This window comes from Bufo gargarizans, chromosome 6 (genome assembly GCF_014858855.1).
Source record: "Bufo gargarizans isolate SCDJY-AF-19 chromosome 6, ASM1485885v1, whole genome shotgun sequence".
Taxonomy (NCBI): domain Eukaryota; kingdom Metazoa; phylum Chordata; class Amphibia; order Anura; family Bufonidae; genus Bufo; species Bufo gargarizans.
Genome location: NC_058085.1, coordinates 86,579,050 through 86,602,690, shown reverse-complemented (window position 1 = coordinate 86,602,690; position 23,641 = coordinate 86,579,050). Strand labels below are relative to the sequence as shown.

The 23,641-nt window shown below is 43.9% G+C and overlaps 1 protein-coding gene across 4 annotated transcripts in view; it reads left to right on the top strand.

Annotated features, from left to right (window-relative positions):
* Positions 1-23,641, top strand: part of ARHGAP40 (Rho GTPase activating protein 40) — a 75,513-nt gene that overhangs the window by 18,673 nt on the left and 33,199 nt on the right. Inside the window, exons 1-2 of one of the 4 annotated variants that reach the window (XM_044297912.1) lie at positions 324-653; positions 19,426-19,589. In XM_044297912.1, the coding sequence (XP_044153847.1) occupies positions 520-653; positions 19,426-19,589 (298 nt within the window). In that variant the 5' untranslated portion in view covers positions 324-519. Of the gene's footprint in view, positions 1-323; positions 654-14,949; positions 15,170-19,425; positions 19,590-23,641 lie in introns of those variants that run through there. The other 3 variants (XM_044297915.1, XM_044297914.1, XM_044297913.1) reach the window with 3 other exon arrangements.

Below are 23,641 nucleotides of genomic sequence, written 5' to 3'. Positions count from 1 at the left end.
TTGGTATTGCAGCTCAGCCCCATTCCCTTGAATGGACCTGAGCTGTGCCTAGGCCTTGTGACCGATAAACGTGACATTTTTGCACGTACCATGGAGGATTGGCCAGCTTAGTGCCACCTTCCCCATAGGCTCTATGGCTGATAAATTGGTGGCACTGTATGTATGCCCTCGCTAGCATCCTAAAATCCACCACACCATGCATATGCCTTTCCAAGTGGATTTCGAACCCCCGCCCTCTGGCATGTAGGCATTGCAAAAGGATTGCCAGAAATTGATAGGTTGCAAAACCAGTATAGCAAGTTCACTGTGGTGCAGAGCCAGGGAGAAGGTGGTTTGAGAACACTTTCTGCTAAAGCTCTTCAGAGCTCCTTTGCTCCATGGAGTTCTTATACAGATTTATACTGAAGAAATGAGATTGGATGAAGGTTTCAAACTGTTCTATAATGTTCTATACGTCGTGGAATGGAATCTGCATTGTTCTGTGCCTGCTGCTTTCTCTTAAACCTGCAAACCTTGTGAATGGATTCTAGGATGTCTCCAGCTCCCAGTGTAGACTCTCTGAAGCAGAGGGAAAATGCATCACTATTTCCTATTACCCGGATACCAAGACCCCAAATTCTTCTTCCAAGACATTTGTTTCCTCTGTCAAACAGGTAACCAGTGCAGCCACATTTTAGGGGCTTGCCATGTTGTCATATATTTCTTTGCTGTCTAACCCATAAGTCAATGACTTGTATAGTGGCAAATATGTTCTTTTACAGTTTAATTAGTCAGTGCATATAGGTATAAAATGATGCTTGAACGGAACTTTTGAACGTATTTGGAGCAATTTATAATCTAGGCATCTGAATGTACAGCTGGTGTTGGGTGCCAATCTGAAATAGTTTATAATGAAGAACAAATATCTGTGTCAATATCCCTTTATGAGTATCGTCTACAATAACATATGCTGTATATGGGTTGTATCAGGCTCCCCTATGATCAGGCATGGGATTCAGCCAGTTCTCCAGATCCGGTTGTTAAAATTACAACTGGATCAGAGAAACGTGTTACTGGCTGAGTCCCGATCCGGTGCTCTGGCTCTGCGCTGATAGTTTAGCTCTTTAGTTGGGTGGTATGTGTGTGTAGTGTGTGTGTGTGTATATATCGTGTATTTATGTATGTGTACCATGTATATGGTGTATGTGTGTTGCATATATATGGTGTATGCATATGTAAAGATGTGTCGTGAAGCCGCGTGTCCGCCGTTGAGTAGGGAGCCTGTGAATCTCACCCCTGCCTATGATGCCTCAAAGACAGGAGTCCTGAGTGGAGGTGCACCTCTATAGAACCCATATGCCATAATGGTGTATTTAGAAAGGGCATTGTCCTGATTGTATAGCCCCTTTATCACCTATCCACCTATGCATGTACAGATGCCTGTTCAATATTGAGAAAATGGTCTTAAAATCTATACAGGAGGTAAGAGAAGTATGGGAATGAACCACTTAAGGTTCCTCCATGAAGATTGTAGGTCAAGTTTAGGTACTGTAGGTTTTAGGAAATGGTAAGGCATAAGCGGGTATCTAATGGCCTGTGTATTAGAAGTTAAGTTGAGACGTTGAGTCCATGCTCTGATGACCACGTGAGAGGAATTGGTGTTGATGTCAGGGTAACATGCTCAATAACTTGTTTACCAAGAGAGTGCAGAAGGTACATGTATTTTTGTGTTGTAATAGGAGGTATATGGTTTATCCTGATTTGTATGAACTAGTTTGTTGGCTGTGATTTATGATACCTATTGGTGGCTGTGTATGAAGTGCATTAATATTACATATATATATATATAGTCACTGGGGCCTACAAACAACTGTTCACTATATAAGTCAATGTTTATATCAGGGGTGGACGCCTATGTAAAATTGGTATGTGGGCCTCTTGATGTTTGGTACATACTAAGTGATGTGTTTGCCCCTGAACTTGAGCTTCAGGCAGTTAAGGTGCTATGTCATAACAAGCACATAGTTGCCAGTAGTCTTGAATTTGCAGGGACGCTCCCTAATTTTTAGACAGTCGAGGAAAATTTGAGCTGTCCCAAGTTGAAAATGGTCACGCCACCCATAATTGGATAGTCCCTGTTGGGTCTGGGGCCATTCTCTGGAGCGGGGCTTACGTACCCCAAATTTACCAACTATAATGTTGTATACCTGTAAATGAGGGCTAATTACTCAAAAGATTTCTTATGCAGGTGCTGACATAAAGCGACGCAAAGAAAAACACCTATAATGTTATATCACAATGTCTTTATTAATTCTTAGCATGGACACACCACAGCCCACAAGGGGGCCGTTCAGGGTTGTCTGTAGTAACCTATACAATGTCTAATAGGGGAAAGTATGCACAAATGACAAAGACCATATGGTATTCCCTAAAAAAGTTGTTTAAAGACAAGGAAGTGTAAATAAAGCAGTATAATACAGACCCAGATCGGCACCTCAAAAAACGAACCACCCCGAAACGTGTTTCGCATCAGCTTCAACTATAATGCGTTTTTCTGTCTGATAAGTTTGGTGACCTCACAGTGGGTTTCAAGCAGGTCAGCTAGTATAAGATCACAAATGGGTTTCGGTCAGGATAGCTTGTACATGACTACTCTGATTTCATCAGGTAAGCTGCTGGGACTGACAGGGCCACTTCCTGCTGGATATCCACCTGTGATGTCATAATTGCCTGATATCACAAGTGGGTTTCCGTCAAGTAACTGCTGTGACATCACAACTGTTTCATTCAAGGGAGTTATTCTAATATCATGGCAGCTTAGGGTACTTTACACTAGCGTTTTTGTTTTCCGGTATTGAGTTCCGTCACAGGAGCTCAATACGGGAAAAAAAACTGATCAGTTTTATCCTAATGCATTCTGAATGGAGAGCTAACCGTTCAGGATGCATCAGTTCAGTCCCTCTTACATTCTTGGACAAAAAAAATACCGCAGCATGCTGCGTATCCGGCATGAAGTGTTCTGGCAAAACGGATCCGGCTTTCCGGTCTGCGCATACGCAGACCTTTTTAAAAATGCAAAAAAAAAATCATACCTGATATGTTTTTCCAGATGACACCTTAGAGACGAATCCGGTATTTAAATGCATTCGTTAGACAGATCCGCATCCGGATCCGTCTGACAAATGTCATCAGTTTGCGTCTGGATTGCTGGATCCGGCAGGCAGTTCCGGTGATGGAACTGCCTGCCGGAATCCTCTGCCGCAAGTGTGAAAGTACCCACTTGTGATGTCACAGTAGCTTACCCAACTAAAACCCACTTGTGATGTGGCATCAGCATACCTGAGAACCACTATGATGCCATAACACGTTGCCTGACAGAGGACAACTCGTGATGTCACAGCAATGTATCTGACTAAAACCTACCTGTGATGTCACAATACCTTTCCTGACTGAAAACTATTTGTGATGTCACAGCTACCTGAGATACCTAACTGATACTTCCTTAGAGGCTACCTGAGATACCTAACTGATACTTCCTTAGAGGCTACTTACAGTAGCTTAATTAGAGCCAAACACCAACAACAGAGTAATCCTGTACATGAACACTATATGGGCTCCTTAATTTTCAGTGGCGGGGTTGCTAGTCCACCTCATTCGTGGCTCACCAGAAAATCCCTTGCCCATGTACCAAGCTTTAAATAACTGTGAAACATGGCTAAGAAGACATGTAGTCCATTAGCTGTGGACATGCCAGCTGCAGGGCCCCAATGCAGCTGGCATGTCCACCTCCTGGTTTCTAGAACTAGAGCAGGTGATACTGGATATACTATGGTCCACACCTAGATTTTGGCTTAAATTGTGCAATTTGGGACATCTAGGTTTAATGAAATGTTCTGCGCGTAGTTCCAAAAGGGGTAAGGCATGGTTTGAAATGGTTGTGGCCTAGGATGCAACATTTTGTGCCAAAATGACACCACAGTTCTGGTGTAAAATTCTGTCTCAAAGTAAGCCGATCAACAGTTTGTATAGAGTCAGAGAAAAGTATCTATCCCTACGTCACATTTATCATCCAGCCTAAACCTCTGTGATAAATGTGGTGCAGGTCTAGACAGCCAGCCATCTGTAGGATTAGTAAATCTGCCCCAATATTCTTTCTTTGTGATCTTCTTCACAGCAGGTTACATATGTTACTTCTGTAAGAGACGGCGCTTTATCATTCTGTAACACATTATACTGAGAACTGGGTCACTGAAGACTGGGACACAACAAAGAAGCGCCATACAATGCCAGCTAGTTCCGCATGATGCACACAGCAGTTATTCATACAGTACATAGTACATCATAGTGTACTTTAACTCTTTGGTATTCAGCCCTGAAACTGAATGGACTTATTATTACAAATATAGAAACTGTTACTGCGAGATCCCGGAAGGGAGCTGACAAAGGCCCATAATGGGTCCTTCCTGGACCTTATGAAACATGTGCTGACCATAACTTTACATAATTTAGTATACAGTATAGAGTATTGTAAGATTTAGTTAAAAGGTTTCTGTCATCAGAAATAACGTTATGTAGCTGACTGACATTAGCACATAACAGTATGCTTTATAACTCCCTGCCTGCCGCCGTCCTCTTAAAATAAAGACTTTTAAAAATATGTTAATGAGCCTCTAGGTGCTATTAGGGCGTTTCTTTAGCACCTAGAGGCTCGGTCTACGCACCCTTTGGCAGGCCCAGGTCCTGTTGATTGACTGTAGAGTTCTCGTCGTCGTCACGTAAATCCCGCGCCTGCACCGTCCTGTTTAGTATTCTGCGCAGTGAGTGAAGGACGTGCTCCTGCTGCCGACTTTCTTCCTTCGGCTCAGGCGCAGTGAGGAAGCCGGCACCAGGAGCGTGCCCTTAACTCGCTGCGCCTGCGCCAAATACGAAGCAGGACGGTGCAGGCGCGGGATTTACGTGACGACGAGGAGAACTCGACAGTCAATCAACGGGACCTGGGCATGCCAAAGGGTGAGTAGACCGAGCCTCTAGGTGCTGAAGCAACACCCTAATAGCACCTAGAGGCTCATTAGCATATTTTTAAAGTCTTTCTTTTAAGAGAACGGCGGCAGGCAGGGAGTTATAAAGCATACTCTTACGTACTGCTGACATTAGCACATCGCTAATATCAGTCAGCTACATAACGTTATTTCTGATGACAGAAACCCTTTAAAGGGTACAGTGATCCCTCAAGATACAATATTTTCAGCATACAATGGTCTTTTCTCGGCCATCGTATGTAAATTGAAACTAGACTCAACATACAATCCCTCAGACTTAATCCAACCAATCAAGGCTACTTCTTCTCTGGTAAAATAGTTGTATTAGTTTCTAGTTAGCAGCTATTCCTGACTGTTATATGTAAGGACTTATTTTATCTGTCTTGGTTATCTGCATATTTTTCCTAAATCTTAATTTTCTCTCATCTTGGGGCTTTGAAACCAATTACTCAACTTACAATGGTTTCAGGATACAAGGGTCGTCCTGGAACCAATTAATATTGTAACTTGAGGGACCACTGTGTATCCCAAAGTTAACCTATTTCTGGTGTGCACTGCAGCCTTCTCTCAGCTTACCTTAGGCCATGTGATGTCACATTCATGGGTCACAAGGCCTAGGCACCGTGCTTGGTGAGCTGAGAGGAGGCCACAGCGCTAGTGCCAGTGCCGATGCCTTCTCAAACAGCTGATCAGCAGGGAACCCAGGTGTCGGACCTCAACTGATCACATAATCATGACCTATCCTGAGGATAGGTAATCAGTAGAAACAAAAAAAGGCCCTGGAGTCGCTCCATATATTCTACCTCCTCCCCTGGCTCTTTAACTTCCTGTTTGTTTAGACTTTTAGCACGGCAAACAGCCTCGCTTGACTTTCTCACTCGGACCATTCGACCAGAGAAGGAAAAGGATGAGTGACTCAGTTACTGTAGAGCATCAGACAATACACTTTATCAAGAAAATAATAGAGTTGTCATACTGTTATCCTAACTTTACTAACCCACTATTGTAGTAACAGATGACATCTTCCCCTCACAGCATCAGTAAAATGATGATGGGTTACCTATTTTATATAGTTTTATCTCTTTGTGCTTGCTGCTACAGGAGGACAATATTCTGCAGTGAATTTTCAGTGGCATAGCCCTTCAGAAATGACTAGAGATGAGCGAATTTCTCAAAAATTAGATTTTACCAGTTAGCCGAATTTTCTGAAATGAATCGATTTGACCTGAATTTATTTGTGCCGAATCACGTTAAACAGCTATTTCCTGGCTGCAGAGAGACTGTATAGTGGTGTAGAACACTGTGCCTTGCAGTAACACGCATAGGGAGTCTGCTGTGGTAGTGAAACAATACTGTGAGTCAGTATGACATGCAGATTACAGGAGTCACTCTTAGAATCACTGCACACTTCACTTATTTGGGCACTTGTGGGGCCAAAACTGACCAAATAACTCAAGTATGAACTCGGCCTTACAGGTCGATGTTAGCGTCAAGAAAAAACACACTCCTTTTATACCGTCATCAGCTGATTCCACATAGATGTCTACAGAACCAGTTCTCTTAAACCCTTTTACAAGTAGAGCCCCCCGGACAGAGTGGAGAGGGTCTCAGCCGTAAGTTTGTGTTGACGTCACTGATTATTTTGCCCTTCCTCTGCTCCATAAGAACAATAATTCCCCCCCCCAAATGGATCCTGTCTGAGCATTCGCCTTCACTCGATCAGCATTTGGTCAGTAATCCATAAGTATTGCTAAAGCCAAAAAAAAAAATGAAGTGGATCTAAAACAGAGATGACACGTGAATGGAATATTTGCATGTCTTCTGTGTTTTGTACCCACTCCTGCTTTTGACTACCAAATCATAAGCCAATTCTGATGGGATCATACAGATCTTACAGCTGCTACATAGACGGGATCAATTTTGCGTCTCATTTTTCCTTCCTTCTGACAGATCAGAAGAAGGGTCAAATAAATGAGGATGTCAGCCAGGCCAAAAAGGCAAAATAGTGGCCCAGTCATGGAGTGGGGAGGGTGGGAACAGCATGAGAAGTCCACAGAGTGGCCAAGTGACATAGTGGTGTTGAGGTAGCAGCAGCATGAGGAGACCACAGAGTGGTGAAGTGGCAGCAGCATGAGGAGACCACAGAGGGCAAGGTGACATAGTGTGGAGGTGGCAGCAGCAGCAGCATGAGGAGGCCACAGACTGGCATGGTGACAGTGTGGAGGTGGCAGCAGCAGCATCATGTGGGGACCACAGAGTGACCTGGTGACCATAGTGTGGAGGTGACAACAGCAGCATGAGGAGACCTGAGTGGTGAGGTGGTAGCAGCATCAGGAGACCACAGAGTGACCTGGTGACAGAGTGTGCAGGTGGGTGGCAATAACAGTACCTGCTGACGATGGTGAGTGTAAGAAGTGAGTGGCATCAGACGGGTGGCAGCATCAGAATAGTAGCTGAGTCAGGTAGCCAAAGAAACCGGTCTCTTTTGTCAAGGTTTGGGTGAGGCAGCATGGATGATCTAATCTAAAGCATCAGGTATTGGTGGGTGGAAATCCTAGCTGATCCACGCCTGATTAATCTTGACAAAGGTCAGTCTCTTCACATTTTGGGTGGACAGGTGAGTTCTTCTTGGGGTAACTATGGCCCCTGCCGCACTAAACGCCCGCTCTGATGCCATGCTACTGGCCAGGCAAGACAGCTTTTCTAGGGCAAATTCTGCCAGTTGTGGCCACAAATCCAGTTTGGCTGCCCAGTAGTCCAGCGGATCTTCAATTTGGAGTGGCATGGTTCCGATTTTGAGTTGTCGCAGAGAAAGCCAGGATTCAATTTCTTGATGAAGGACCTGGAGAAGTTCCTCCCTTGTGTGACTCTGTTCACCCAGGCAAACAAGGTGTAGAACAGCATGACACCGCCGTGCCCTGAATATTTAGTTTGCTGGAGGAACACTGTGAATTGTCCCTGCAGTGGAGGCTGAGGACATGGTGGTTGATGAGGAGGCAGAGGCGGACATTGTTGCAGGACCAACATTGTGAGAACGTGGAGGCGGAAGCGGCGTCATCTGGCCAAGTTAATGGTTTGGCTGGGCAGGAACCACATTCACTCAGTGAGCCGTAAAGGACATGTATTGTCCCTGACCGTAGTTACAGCTCCACACATTGGTGCTGCTGTGCACTTTGTCAGACACTGACGGGCTCAAGGACTGGCTCACCTTGTGTTCTACAAATTTGTGCAGGGCTGGTACTGCCTTTTTCACAAAGAAATGACGGCTTGGGACTCTCCACCTCCACTCGGCACAAGACATCATTTCTCTGAAAGGTGCAGAGTCCACCACTCTGAAAGGGAGGGACTGCAGTACCAACAACTTGGCCAGCAGCAAGTTCAGCTTCTGCCCATAGGATGACCACACGCGTATTGCTGTCTCTTTGCAATCGCTTCGGTGATCTACTGCTGATGAAATGAGTGACAAGGAGTAGGCGGATGAGGAGCAGGAGCATCAGGACTGGTAGATGACAGACGGCTCCCTTCAGCTGAGGTGGTGGTGCCTTGACTGCCTGAAATTGGGTGATGCAGTGGTTGCTGCGGTAGGCTTGACAACCACATCGGAGCCACGGTTCTCCCAGGCCACTTTATGGTAACGCTGCATATGTTGACGCAGGACCTTTCACCTTCTGCCCAAAGATCCGATAAATGGGCATGTTCACCTCCTCCGGTGGCTTAACCCAAAACTGCCAAACCACTGAGTAGGTGATTTTACCCCCAACACTCTGCTACCGACTTGCTGGCTCCGCTGCTGCCTCACACGCAAACTGCCACCCTCTTCTCCCGATGATGATGAAGCCCCTTGTTTACCTAGCTTCCAATTGTGATCAGCTACATCATCATTAAGTACTGTCTGCACTGATGTCCTCCTCAATGGTCTCTGAGCCAGGAGCCTGACCGCTGGCAACACCAGCTCCCACAACACTTTCCTCATTACTACTTGCCCGCCTACCGGAGGAAGCGGTGGATGTCTCCTCAACATCTTGGTTGGGCAGTAGCTGCTAACTGTCCTCTAGTAGTTCGTCCTCGCTGTATAGTGGAGCTGAGCCCACATCTCAAGTACTACTCTGGCTGAGGGAACAGTAAAGGACGGAGGCCATGCCAACTAAGGGGTGTCTGGTGAACCCACCGAATCTTGGCTGGGTGTGTATGATGTCACTTGAGACTAAGTGGATGACAAAGTCATCCATTCAAGCACCGCTGGGTTGCTGGTCAAGACACGATCGCTAGATAACACCAGGAGCTCAGGCCTCTCGCTGCGACCCCTGCTGCCACACCCTCTTACTCTGCTGTGACCTGTGCCTATACCAGAAACATTTAGGGCTCTGCCACTCCTCTGTGCCACTCCTAATACACACCAAAGAAGGGTTTAGAACATATAACTGCATCGCTGATCGGCAAATAAGCCCTTTTTTTTTTTCTTCTTTCCACTAATTCACCCCCAAAAATGCTTTAGAACATATAACTGCACCGCACAACGGATAATAAGACATACAAATATCTCCTAGTAATACACCCTGTTAATGGCTGTATCACACAGCACTTGCACCCCAATAACTAGCAAGGTTTGCTGGAATTAGAGGTATTATCTATTGCAAACCTAAAAGCGGCAGTATAATGGCAATTTGTATCCCCAGTCAGTGCAGCAAGGTGTAATAGGATTGTTCCGATTACCCAGGTTGTACACTCCCCTATTGGACCCTGTTCTTCTCCTTTTATTATTCCTCCCTATCCTTTTCATACACTTCTAATGATTGTTCCCTGAACTTCTTCTATTCAGCCCAAAACAAGTTTTGAAGTGTTTTCTACCACTGTCCCTAGCGCCTGTCATGTCTTTCCCTGCACTAAGTACACTGAAAAATTGCTGAATCCAAGATGGCTGAGGCTATTTATATGTGACATCACAGGGCTGGCTGGCTGCTGATTGGCTGCATGCATGGCACTGTGGGCGATTCCTCGTTCCCAGAGTGCCTTGCTCCATGTTCTAACATGTGCAGCAGCCATTTTAGGAAAAAATGTGATTCGTTACCACGAAGGGTGAGGAAATTAAGATTCGGTGGGAATCAAATTTTTCCTGAAATTTGGATTGAATTCCACTTCGTCAACTTCAATTCACTCATCTCTAGAAATGACCAAGAAAAATGGCCAAAAAATCTTATTAGTTTTCTATGACTCTTGAGTTTACAAATAAATACCTCTTTTGGCAGAAGTGTCCTTTTATTCTTAAGATCTTCCAGTATTTTTGTAGCGCGTCTTTGGACTGCTTCTATTTTACAAATGTCTTTTTGTAGGTGAGGTCTCCATAACTTAACACAGTTTTCCAGTATTTCTCATTAGATGTCTACACAGCAGGATCACTATGTCTCTATTCCTACTCTATACCTTTTTAAATTAGGAGGTCCCTAAAATGATGTTCACATCCCCTTCATCAATATAGACTCTTTGGCCTCATGCACGCGGCCGTGTCTGTATTTTTATCCACAAAATATGGATAGCTTCTTCATGCTTTCCATAGGTGTCTCATTCCCATGAATAGAAAGGGCTATTCTCAAATCGCAAATACAGACCAGAATAGGACTGTGCTGAGATATGCAAATTGGACACAAAGAAAAAACGCATGTGTGTCTGGCCCCATGGCGCACTGAAGAAAGATACAGTAGTGTGTGAGTCATTATAAAGTAAACATTTTTTGTATACAGTACATTTTCCTGGTACATGACATTCTGGACTATTGATCAACCAGGGAAAATATATTAAAGGGTCATTGAGCTTCCTTTAAAACTTTTGATATGCATGGTGAGACATAAATTGGCGAGGTGCTGAGACCTCCACCAATCGCTAGGACAAGGAGACTGAACAGACTCCTTCCAATAGACTGTCTATAGAGTCTCTTGCTTCCTATCCTGCAGTGAGTAGAGAGTGCAACATGTGAATCCCTCTCTCTGCTCGTTCTCTTGATTGGTGGAGGTCTCAGCACTTGGACCCCCACCGATTTAAAACCTTTTGATTTACTGCTATGACATTTTGTGAAAGCTTGGTGGCCCTTTATATTCAGTATTGTCAGTGTAACGGACCGTTAAAATCCGTTTAGGCGATATGCCCCTTTCCAAGAGACAGGCACAGCTACTGCAGAACACCAAACTCCCGAACTGGATACAAAATAGCACTCCAAACTGGAACCTCGCGAATAGCTGCCAGCAGACGAACAGGAAAAGCATCCAATCGGCTTACACTCCTGGCAATCAGTCTCCAACAGCATACAGGGAATCCCCCCAATAACGAGACAAGGCTCCGTGTTTAGGGTCAAGCAGTGCTCTGATGTGCTGGCACACCCAGCCTGGTTTTTATTACAGTTTTGCAAATACAGAACAGATACAACACATCCCCACAATGCATCATCGTTTCCTCCTCTCTGTCCCAGAGACAACCGAAGGCAATCCAATTATCTCTCAGGACAAAGGGAGATCACCAATACACATGTGGAGACAACAGGACAGACATCACCATTTAAACACACAATGGCACACCCCCACAGCAAACACAGACATTTAACATATCCCCAGATAGCTCAAGTCTGAGTGCATATCATTAGGTGAATGGCACTCAGAATACACGAATACAATAATATTAGCTATCTGGGTGCCCTCACATAACATACAATTTAACCGAACCCATAATAACACCAAATACAATTCTACAGACAGATTTAAGCTGTGCGGCCGGTCTGTCCTCTCCTTTAAAGTTACTATGGGCCATAATCCTGAGGCAAGAGGCTTTTAAACAGCCCTCTCCAAAACCCAGTGGCGAGGTTGGTTTCGCCACAGTCAGGATAAAGAACCTTTTAGAAAGCAACAATATAGCAATAGAACGGTGTCACAATGGCGGTAGTTTTCTGTTTTGTCGCCTTGTGAGATTCCATATTTTGTTGCAGATCCCGCCAGACAGTTCTGTATTTTGGTGGCTGTCCTGAGGTCCTGGAACGGCTGAGGTATGTCCTGCTCTCAGCTGTGTCTGCATCCACATAATGTCTGTAATGGTGAAGCAGGCAGCCGTCCTTTCCCCGCTTCACCATTCAGCTCAGTTTCCGGCGCTCCACAGCAGCGGCACGATGCGGTCAGACATCTCACTGCTGGGCTGTGTAGGAGGAGTGGTGCGTGCTAGGAATCGGCTTCTGCACCTCCTACACAGCCCAGCAGCACCATTTGTAACAGCATATCTGGGCATAACTACTGTGAGGGGTCACATATCTGGGCATAACTACTCTGGGGGGGTCACATATCTGGGCATAACTACTGTGAGGGGTCACATATCTGGGCATAACTACTGTGGGGGGTCACATATCTGGGCATAACTACTGTGAAGGGTGTGGCAGGCGCAGCACTATGAAGTGCCTTTTGCGCTGTGGCATTGGAAGAATTCTGACTTTTTAGTCTAACCAGACTGTCTGTCTATTACTCTGTAATTCCTCTAGCGCCGTTCTATAGAAGCAGTAGGTTTAAAGAGCACACCAAATGCTTGAAATAACTTATTTATTAACTATAACACTGCCACCTCCGCAGCAGATAGTCCATGTACAAAACACGTGTTGAATAAAATATCATAAAATGGCGGTATGCATAAGATGGTCGTTCAACTGTTCAATCTTGTCATTCAACATAAAATGGTGGATATACTTCTCTCTTGAGTATCTGAGAGGTATATCTGAAGTCTAACTAATAGTTCTGCTTGCTGAATTTGGTCGAAATTTGCAGTATGCAGTAACTATTTACAGATTGGTTGAGTATCATCTGCAGTGGCGTAGCTAGAAATGACTGGGCCCCACAGCAAATTTTTGAATGGGCCCCCCTCCACCAGTAATTTTATTTTGCAACCCCTCACTTTACTTGCCACAGGAATGGGAGCTGCATGAAAGATCACTCTCTGACCAGGCCCGGCAGCTGTTTAATCTGTCTATACTGCCACTCGGGGACATTGCTAGGGTCTGAAGACATCCAGGGCACGAGCCCCTGTGAAGCCATGCCCCCACGAAGCCACGCCCTAAATCACCACCGGGGGGGGAGGCCTTCACAGTAGTTATTAACCCCTTTCAGCAGTCCCCCCTTCAGTAAATGGGGTACTGCTTAAAGGGGTTAATAACTACAGTGAAGGGCCTAGCCGCCTGGGCAACCCCACATATAATCCTAACCCCCCCCCCCCCCCCCCGACTATAAACTAATTACAGATTGTGCTGTTAGGATGCCAGAATCAGTTGTAATCTGTGAAGAAACCCATCAAGTGTAGGAAGTTGGAATCCATCAACCCCCCCTTATACTTGTTCCGCTACTTGCACGCTGCGCCGGCATGAGTTCAGAACTTCAGTCTTTTCAGTCCGCAATTCTATTCTGCGGAGTGTGATTCCGCGAGACCCGTGACCTCCTGCAGCGGGTCTCGCGGGATCATGCGCCGCAGAACAGAATTGTGAACTGAAGTGACTGAAGTTCTGAACTCATGCCCGCGCAGCCTTCAAGTAGCGGAACAAGTACAAGGGGGGTTGGGGGATGATCTGTGGGATTGCCCAGACAGCTAGGAATGGCCTAAAAAAAATAAAAAAATCTCACCAGCAAAAACATTTGGGGCACTGGACAAAACATTCGGGGCTCCAGCCCCAAATGTTTTGACCTAACGACGCCCCTGCTGCCACTGTATATAATTTCATTGTGCATTACTGTTGAGGAGGCCCTGACAAAATATTTTAGTCCTCCTCCTCCTTGATGGGCCCCTTCTGGGTCAGGGCCCCAAAGCAGCAGCTTCCCCTGCTTCCCCTATAGCTACGCCCCTGATTATCTTGTATGGTTGTATGCAATTTGGATTTCAATATGGAATTTGAATTTGGATTATGAACTTTATAGTTTTCAAGTTAATTTGGTGGAACTATTTTGGCCTTTCTGCTTCCATAACACAGTTCTTAGTGGAGTGAATGTCTGTTCAGCTTCTCTCTGGTGAATAATGATTCCAGCATCTCCTGCTGGGGGAATTTCCCACACAGGCTGTGTGGGAGGCTGGCTGTGATTGGTCTAGACTCCTGCCCAGCAGCAACAGTTTAACTCTATGCTTTTTGTTGTTTCTGCAGTGTTATTGAGCTTACCTCATATCCATATAATGAATCTTAAAGGCATATTATCTTTTCTGCTTCTGTGAACACAATATACATACAGTTATGACATCGAAACATGAAGTCACTGTAAATAACTCTGCTTTTGTCTTTAACACACAAACATAGTAACTGTATTACGGTTATTGGCAGGTCTAGCTGTATAAACATATAAGCTATGTTAGCAACCTAGGACAGGTCTTAGCTGGCCAGCTACATAGGGAGCGCGTATCTGGGCATAACTACTGTGAGGTGCCACATATCTGGGCATAGGTACTGCGAAGGAAGCACGTATGTTGGCATAATTACTGTGAAGGGAGGACGTATCTGGGCAAATGAGGAATAATTGTGGGGCTGCACATATTTGTCCTTCTTTCTGCTTTTCAAGAGTTGGGAAGTACGGTTTGTATTTTGCAGCAAAAAAAAAAAAAAGTTTAATTGTTGCATTATTTGTAAAAAAACAAAAAAACATCCAGGCAAAACTATGATGTTGGAGGAAAGCCTAATGGCCCTTGACTGTAATAAACACTGATTGAATTTATGTATATATTTCATAGGCGGAATTTTTTGTAACGTGAGAGTGCAGCATTGTCACACATACATGTGACCGGCTCAGTGTGCAGTAAGTCCTCCCATGGCAAGACTTGTGGAAGGAAAATCCCAGATGACAAAAGGGAATTTCCTTCTTTTTAATGATGAGGAAGCATTGGCTTCCTTATTTGTTAGTAACTGTGTGCAGTGATCGGAGGTGGTCATGAAATGGAAGGGGCTCCTTGCTGAGTTTAGCTTGCACAGATGATCTTGTGCTTCGATCTGAGCTAGTTTGGGACCTCTCGTACCTCTAGTAACACCTCAGCTTTGTTATGCACCAGTTTCTATCTTCTAGCAACAGATAGTCCCTTCAACCAGCCTTCTACTACCTGATAACATATTCCTAGGTAATCAGAACGTGAGGGACAACCGCAGCATCAGACTACATAAGGTTTGTAGGGGTTATCTGGGAATTTGATATTGATGACCTGTCCTCAGTAGTGTTGAGCGAATTGATCTGGACGAAATGGAATTTGACCAGAATTTCAGGTAAAATTGGATTCTCCACAAAGCAAAATTTCCTCATGCTTCGTGGTAGCGAATCTATTTTCCCTGAATGGCGGTAAAAATAAATAAATAAAAAATCATACTTATCTCATCTGTTTGAGCATGAAGAGCCAGCCACCGCAATCTTGATTGAACATCTTGCACAAATTCCCATGCGCGGTATGGCATATGACATCACCACTCCAGCTGATGTGATGATGTCATCGTGGGCCACATGAGATTTTACACTAGATCTTCAATCAAGATGACAGCGGCCGGATCTTTGCGATCCAATGTATTAGGTAAGTGATTTTTATATTTTTGATTTTTTTTTTTTGATTTTACACTGTAATATAAATGTCAGATGCTGCGATCAGCTATAAACGCAGCATCTGAGTGGTACAATGACAGGGAGCAGTGTACTCACCGCTCCCCTTCATTGCAAGTAATTTGTCATAAAACAATGTTATTTTATTTTTATTCGGCAAAGCAGCCGAATCAAATTTTTCATTATTTTACTCATCACTAGTCCACAGGATAGACTCGTGAACATTAGATCAGCAGGGGTGCGACTTTCAGCACCCTATGATCTGCTTTTAGAACAGGCTGCGGTGCTCTGTAAGCGATTGGGCCTCTTTCTAGGCCGTTGATCGCTAGGTGCAGCTCAGTCCCATTCAACTGATTAGCTGATGAGCTGCAATACCAAGCACTGCCACTAGACCATGTACGGCGCTGTGCTTGGTAAACTGTTAGTAGGCTACAGCACTCGCTGAGCGCAGCAGCCTCTTCAAACAGCTGATCGGAGAGTGGGGGGTGGGATCTGATATTTATGAACTATCCTGAGGACAGGCCTTCAATATCAAATTCCTGGAGAACCGCTTTAAGACTAGTTGCAAAGTTGCTTAATTTTTCAGAAATTAAAAATTGGTTACAAAGTCAGCCTTTACCCTTGGTCAGATTTGCCATTATTTTTTTTTATTTTTTTTATCACTGTGAATAAGTTGGCCGTTAACCCTGCAAAATCATTTGTAGTTGTGTGCTTTTGAATAATTGCTTTGGCATCTATAAATCACTAAGGCTAGTTTCACACTAGCGGCAGGGGAGTCCGGCAGGCTGTTCCAGCAGGTGAACAGCCTGTCGGATCCGTCCTGTCGCTAGTTCACGTGTGCCCCCCGGACTGCCGCTCCATCCCCATTGACTATAATGGTGGCGGAGTTCCGGCGGCAGTGCACGGCGAGAGGCAGCCGGACTAAAACTACGACATGCAGTACTTTTAGTCCAGCTGCCCCATTGCCGTACGCTGCCGTGCTGCAGTGGAACTCCACCCCGCCCCCATTATAGTCAATGGGGACACAGCGGCAGTACGGGGGCACATGTGAACTAGCGGCAGGACGGATCCAACAGGCTGTTCACCCGCCGGAACAGCCTGCCGGACTCCCCTACCGCTAGTTTGAAACTAGCCTAAATATCTGCGTACAGCAGTTTCTGCAGGTTTTAGTTGTGTTGTGTCATGTGAATAAGGCAGAGTTGCAATATCAAACACAGCCTAACCACAAGATTGGGGCTGTTTTGTGGATGAGATCGTCAGTGTGACTCACAATGAGAATGTCTCACCATATCTGTACCAGAGTTGTATAAAAAGAGGCTGGAGTAATATAGTACATGACTAGTAGCGAAGAGCTCAAATGATTCAATTTTCTAAGCAGAGACCTACATCTGAAATAGCTGACTTCTGACTTCTCCATATATATGCATGCTTGGCAGGCCAAGTATGCAGTTTATTTCAACAGAGAGGGAAAACTGTACAGGCTGTACAAAAAAAATCATTGTCTGTGCCCCATTGAACGCAATGTCATATGGCAAGAGGATAGGTAATCAGTGAAAACCCCTTTTGCCACCAGCACCGTACATGTACAGCTCTGGAGATATAGGCAAACATGGCGCCCGCTCGCATGTGCATGGCCTGCGAGACCCGCAGCTAATTACCACAACCGGCAATAATGCTGATCGCGATAATTAAAGCCTTTAATCCCGTGATTAAGTGAGATCACAGCATCCAAAGGGGAAAAACCGGAAATCTTGCACTTCCAGCGTTCTTACCGACCTCCTCTGCAGCCAGTGAGGATGCCGGTAATTGATTTCAATACACTGAGCCTCGCTGAAGAGGCTGAGAGCATTGAAGCAGCAATTCTTATTTTGGCCACCAGGTGGCAGGCCAACATAAGAAATGAGCAATCCTGAGCAATAACTGGATTTTAAAAATACATAATTGTTCAGAATTAAAATAATTACAAAATAAAAAAATCAGTTTAAATATATAAAAAATAAAAAAAGATAAAAGTTTAAATCGCCCCCCTTTTTCGTATAATAAAAAATAAATACATAAATAACAAAAAATATAAACATCATGGGAATCACCACGACCGAAAATACCTGTACTATTAAAATATAAAAATATTTTTCCAATACAATGAATGGCGTAAAGGGGGGAAAAAAGGTCAAATTGGCCGATTTGGCCATTTTTTCACTGCTTCTCTTGCCTCAAAAATTTTTATAAAATGTGATCAAAAAGTCTCACACACTCTAAAATGCTACCAATAAAAACTACAGATTGTCCCAAAAAATGAGCCCCCACACAACTCCGTAGATATAACTATAAAAAAGTTATGGGGTCAGAATATGGTGATGTAAAAAAAAAAATATATATATTTGGACACAAAAAGATCTATACAAATGGGGTATCATTGTAATCGTACTGACCCAGAGAATGAAGGGCATGGGTCAGTTTTGCCGCAAACAGAATGCCGTGGAAAAAAAAAACGTAAAACGGTGGAGGAATTGAGGAAGAGCTGGGTGGGGCAGGGCGTTCACAGGGGAGTGGCTTAGATGCCCCGATTTTTACCAACTTAACAAAAGTTTAAGTATGGGTCGGTCTTTTGCATTCGTGATTGCAAACAAAGGTATAATGCAAATATTTTCACCTCTTTTGTGGTTTTGACCCCCATCTGGTTTGGGCTCACAATCGCTGATGGAAATCACTGAGTAAACACTGAAGGTGTAAATAAGGTCTGTACTAGATATAACACTATATCCATTTTCCTGGAGTTCTCCTTTTAAGGGTGGCCTGTAAGATAGCTCGGCAAACTTAGGCTACATCCACATGACCTTAAGTGTTTTGTGGTCCGCAAACACTGATGCCGCCCTTGTGCGTTCCGCATTTTGCGGACCGCACATGGCCGGTGCTAGATAGAAAATGCCTATTCTTGTCCACTATTGCAGACAAGAATAGGACATGGTTTATCTTTTTTGCAGGGCCACGGAACGGAACAACGGCGCCATTGAAATGAATGGGTCCGCACCAGTTCCGCAAAATTACGGAACTGATGCGGACCCATTTATACGGTCATGTGAGTTTACCCTAAATGTAACCTGATGAATATGGCCAGAGGGACGAGATATCCTTCTGTCCTACAGTGAATGGGAAAGAGGTGGAGGAGGCATGGGCAGCTTGGCTATAGACCTTACAGGGAAACTTCCAGTTGGGCCAATACCCAGGGGGCTGCCTGGGCCCTCCTCACGGCCAGCCAGTGGGATGTATTTTGTGATGGAGTATGGTATTTGACTTTGTTGGGGTGGCATAATCTGCCACAATATGGTATTCCTGGCCCTGCCTTTCATCATTTTGGACCCAACTACAAAACAGGGCCACTTTTAGTATTTTTCCAGGGCCACGTTAAGTTCCCAGTCTGCCCCTGGGGGAAGCACCCACCAACCTCTTCTGGCTGGGTTGTGATTGCACCAGTCATTTTAATTTTTGTTATGGGGCTGTTTTTTTTCAGTCTACATCCCTGGCTCTATTGATATCAAACCATACCGGGGGCATACCTATATGCGATGTAAAGGCAGCAGTCGCCCAAATACCCCGACCCTAGTATGATAAATGGATGGAGAGCCCTATTGAACATATTGTACCACTGAATCCTATGAGTCCTCACATTGTATAGCACTGGTAATGTACTGGCACATACTGGACTCGCACAGACCCTAATAATATAGTTTAAGAAAAAAAAAAAAAAAGCGTGTATATAACCGTATTCCACTTGTGCTCCCTGTCATCTGTAATGTCCTTATGGTTCACACATCTGTCCTTGTCTCCCGCAGCCTGCAGACTTGCCATTACAACATGTACCAGCTCCAGACCAGCTCCCGCAAAAATTCTGACCCTCTTTCTATGAACGACTTCTGGTTAGAGGTGGAAAATATCAAACAGATGCAAGGCTCTGATGGGGAGGAAAGCAGTTCATCGGAACCCAGCACCCCAGAAGGTAAGTGACCCAATCTGTCTTCACAGGGGTATGGAAAAGCTACAAAAGCACCTATCAGCTAGATCATTTGACTGATCATCAGCTAGAGCACTGTGACTAGAGATGGTTTACTAGAGATGATCCAGATGACGGGTGTTCTTTGCACTCGTGTATGAGCTGTAAAGAGGTTTCTCAGAATCAGGTGTGACTAGGATTATGGGCTACTCAAGAACTTGTATTCATCAGTCATTTTTGTATTTTAAGAGAACAATTCTGTATTTTAAGAGAACAATTCTGTTTTAAAGTGCCCTGACAACCTATTCCGTACCCTTTAAGTCCCACTGACTTGGTAGTAAAGTCAAGATACATGTGATTTTGCAAATACTGTATGAATTTACCTCTATGGAGAATAACAAATATCTTCATTATCACTTTGTGCACGTTTGTAACACAGTATATACCTCTGTGTGACCACTCCGCTATCCACATATTGTAATTTTAGTTGGAAAAAGATGTCTAATTAAAAACAACCGCTTTCCATATTTCCTAGTGGGGCATATGAATGTCATAGTTGAGGGTCCAGAGGCAAGAGAACCACTACCAGTGGACAAGTCTTGCTCTGTTGGCATCTCATGGTTGACCATTCATTAGAAATGCTGAGGATGAACTGTGCCGCAAGTTCTATCATTGATTTGAAGTCCCTACATGTATTCTACTTCCTGTTCTGGTTCTTTAGCTTCGTCTTTGTTTGGACTTTCAGTATGGAAGATGGCCCTGCTAAAAGGGGTTTTCTCATCTCAGACAATGGGGGCATATCGCTAGGATATGCCCCCATTGTCTTATACGTGAGGGTCCCATCTATATCGAGAATGGAGCCCCGAAAGTGAAGGAGAGCGCACTGCGCATGCGCAGCCGCCCTCCATTCATTTCTATGGGGCCACCGAAAATAGCTGAGCGCTGGCTCGGCTATTGCCGTCTGCCCCATAGAAATGAATAGGAGCATGGGCCGCTCATGCACGGCACGCTCCCATTCACTTCTATGGGAGAGGCGGGGATTAGTCCTTGGTGGTGGACGGACCCCGGGAAATCTGGGGTCCTCCAGCCACAGCGCTCCCCGATCCGTTCTTGATATAGATGCGGGTCCCAGAGGTGGGACCCGCACCTATCAGACAATGGGGGCATATCCCAGCGATATGCTTCCATTGTCTAAGATGGGAATACCCCTTTAACTCTGTCAGATCATCACTGCGACCAGAGAGAGACCCCCATGTAGTGAGTCAATTAGAGCATCACGCGTTACACTAATCAATAACTGGCAGGTACTATATCTCCTTGGGGAGAGAACTCCTTAATCGGTGTGAGGAGACTTAAAGGCCATACATGCTCCTCTGGAATTTTGAGAAGAAAGGGATGCAAACGAGCTCCTCACAAGCTCTGCCTCTGATGCCACCAGATGTAAGGCAGCTATCCTATAAGTCAATGTTCAACCCATTAAATAGGCCTTGAGATATGACTTGGGTATTAAATAAGCCAGCATCTCATCTGCAGACAGCAGTTTCATTACACCAATCAATACAATGCTCTTCTGTCACCATCTTTATCTAGGCCTATCAACAGAACAACAAAGCGGTCATACTGTTATCCAAATTCTACACATACAATTATTATGATGATTACCCTTTTATATAACGTCTTCCACTCACAGCAAATGTAACCTGACAGCGGATTGTGTGTGTGTATATAATATAATATATATATATATATATATATATATATATAATATTTAGGTCAATTATCATGACCCATTATGGCACTTTTTGGACTTTTTAAATGCCGTGCACCTAAATTTAGGGAGGAGCAGGGTGTGGGCTGATGGCTCCACCAAATTCACTAACATTTTCGTCTGTATCCAAACCTAAATGTCACTTGAAATATTCTTCAGTCAAGGACTGGAGTAGATTTTAATCTAACAGCACGGACTGCTGGCGGATGCACATGTTGTGTTTTTTTTTTTCTTTCTGATGGAAGTGTCCCTTTCAGCTGATTCACTATAATGGCACGTATATATTATTATACTATGTGCAGATTGCTTAATTTAGCGATCACTATGTTCCTATGATTATCCGCAAGCTATTGTCTGACCCAATCAGCAGTCTACTTTATCAACAGGTGGAGCGACAGCAGTTCCCTTTCCCTGTTCTTTGACAGGAGCCTATATTTAGAGCAGATATCTCTATTTATAGCTTTCTACCCCTGGGTAATTTAGGTTATATATGCATTGCTAGATGAGTCACAAATTCTTTCAGAGAAAGAATTTAGAAAATATGTGCAACTTTTTTTTTCTTTTCTTCTTCTTAACGTCCTGTTTGGACCTGCAGTACACCATTCAACCACAAGGTGTCTTTCCTCAATCCTGTGCTATAGTTTTAATGAGAAATTCTTTAACCCCTTCAGGATCCTGCCAGTTTTAACCTTAAGAACCAGGCCATTTTTTGCAAATCTGACGTGTCACTTTATGTGGTACTAACTTTAAAACGCTTTTACTTATCCAAGCCATTCTGAGACTGTTTTCTCATTACATATTGTACTTCATGACAGTGGTAAATTTGACCCAATTTTTTTAATTTTTTATTTTTTTTTTATAAAAAAAAAATCAAATTTACCAAAAATGTGTAAAAATTTGCAACTTTCAAACTTCAATTTCTATACTTTTAAAATAGATAGTGATACCTCCTAAAATAGTAATTACTTTACATTTCCCATAAGTCTACTTCATGTTTAGATCATTTTGTAAATAAAATTTTCTTTTTTGGGGGTGTTAGAAGGCTTAGAACTTTAGAAGCAAATCTTAATTTTTAAGAAAATTTCCAAAACCCAATTTTTTTAAGGACCAGTTCAGTAATGAAGTCATTTTGTGGGGCTTACATATTAGAAACCGCCCATAAATGACCCCATTTTACAAACTACACCCCTCAAGCTATTCAAAACTGATTTTACAAACTTAGTTAACCCTTTAGGTTTTCCACAAGAATTAAAGGAAAATGGGAATGACATTTCAAAATTTCACTTTTTTTTTTTTTTTTTTTTTTTTAGAAGATTTTCCATTGTAAACTTTTTTTTTTCTGCACCACAAACAGCCAAACAAAACTCAATCTATTACCCTGATTCTGAAGTTTACAGAAACGTCCCATATGTGCTCAAAAACTGATGTATGGCCGCACAGCAGGCTTCAGAGTGGAAGGAGCACCATATGGCTTTTGGAGAGCGGATTTAGCTGGAATGGTAATTGGGAGCTATGTCGCATATGAAGACACCCTGAGGTGGCCCTACAGTGGAAACCCCCAAAAAGTTACACCATTTTGGAAAGTGTACCCTGTTTGAACATTGTATGGGGTTGAAGCGGTACTTTTCAGCAAACAGGTGTCTCACAGAAGGCAGAAACACTTGTCAAAGGATTTAAAAGCACACGGCTGTGAAAATGAAAAATTACTAGCAGACCCCAATTCTTCACTTTGACAAAAGGTTAAAGGAGAAAATGCACCCACATTTTGTTCCCCATTTCTCCGCATTCAGGAAAAAACCCATATGAGCTTGTAGCCTGCTGTATGGGCATACAGCAGGCAAACGGCGAAATATGGATTTTGCAGGCAGGCCTGAATTGGCAGACATGGAATTTAGCTGCCATGTCGCATTTTAAAAAATTCCTGAGGTCCCCAGAAATTAAAAACCCCAAGAAGTGACAGGCCTAACCTTGAACAGACGGTCAAATGTTGGGTCGTTATGGGATGGGCACTGTGTATTGTCATTGTAGTGTAGGAATTTCCGAATTGACTCAAATCTCTTCGGGTCACGGTGTTAATGTAAATTGGAGTCTGGTAGAAAATGTCCGAACTCCAATATTGTCTGACGTTGTGCTGCATATGGGCATGGTTAAGAAGCCAGAGTCTCCAAAACGTAATCATCTCTGCTGCATTTACTGGGGTCCAACCTATGGGTCGAACGTATGGCGATGTAGGGTTCTGAGCAATGAATTGGTGGGTATATAAATTGCTTTGGGCCACCATTAAATTTAC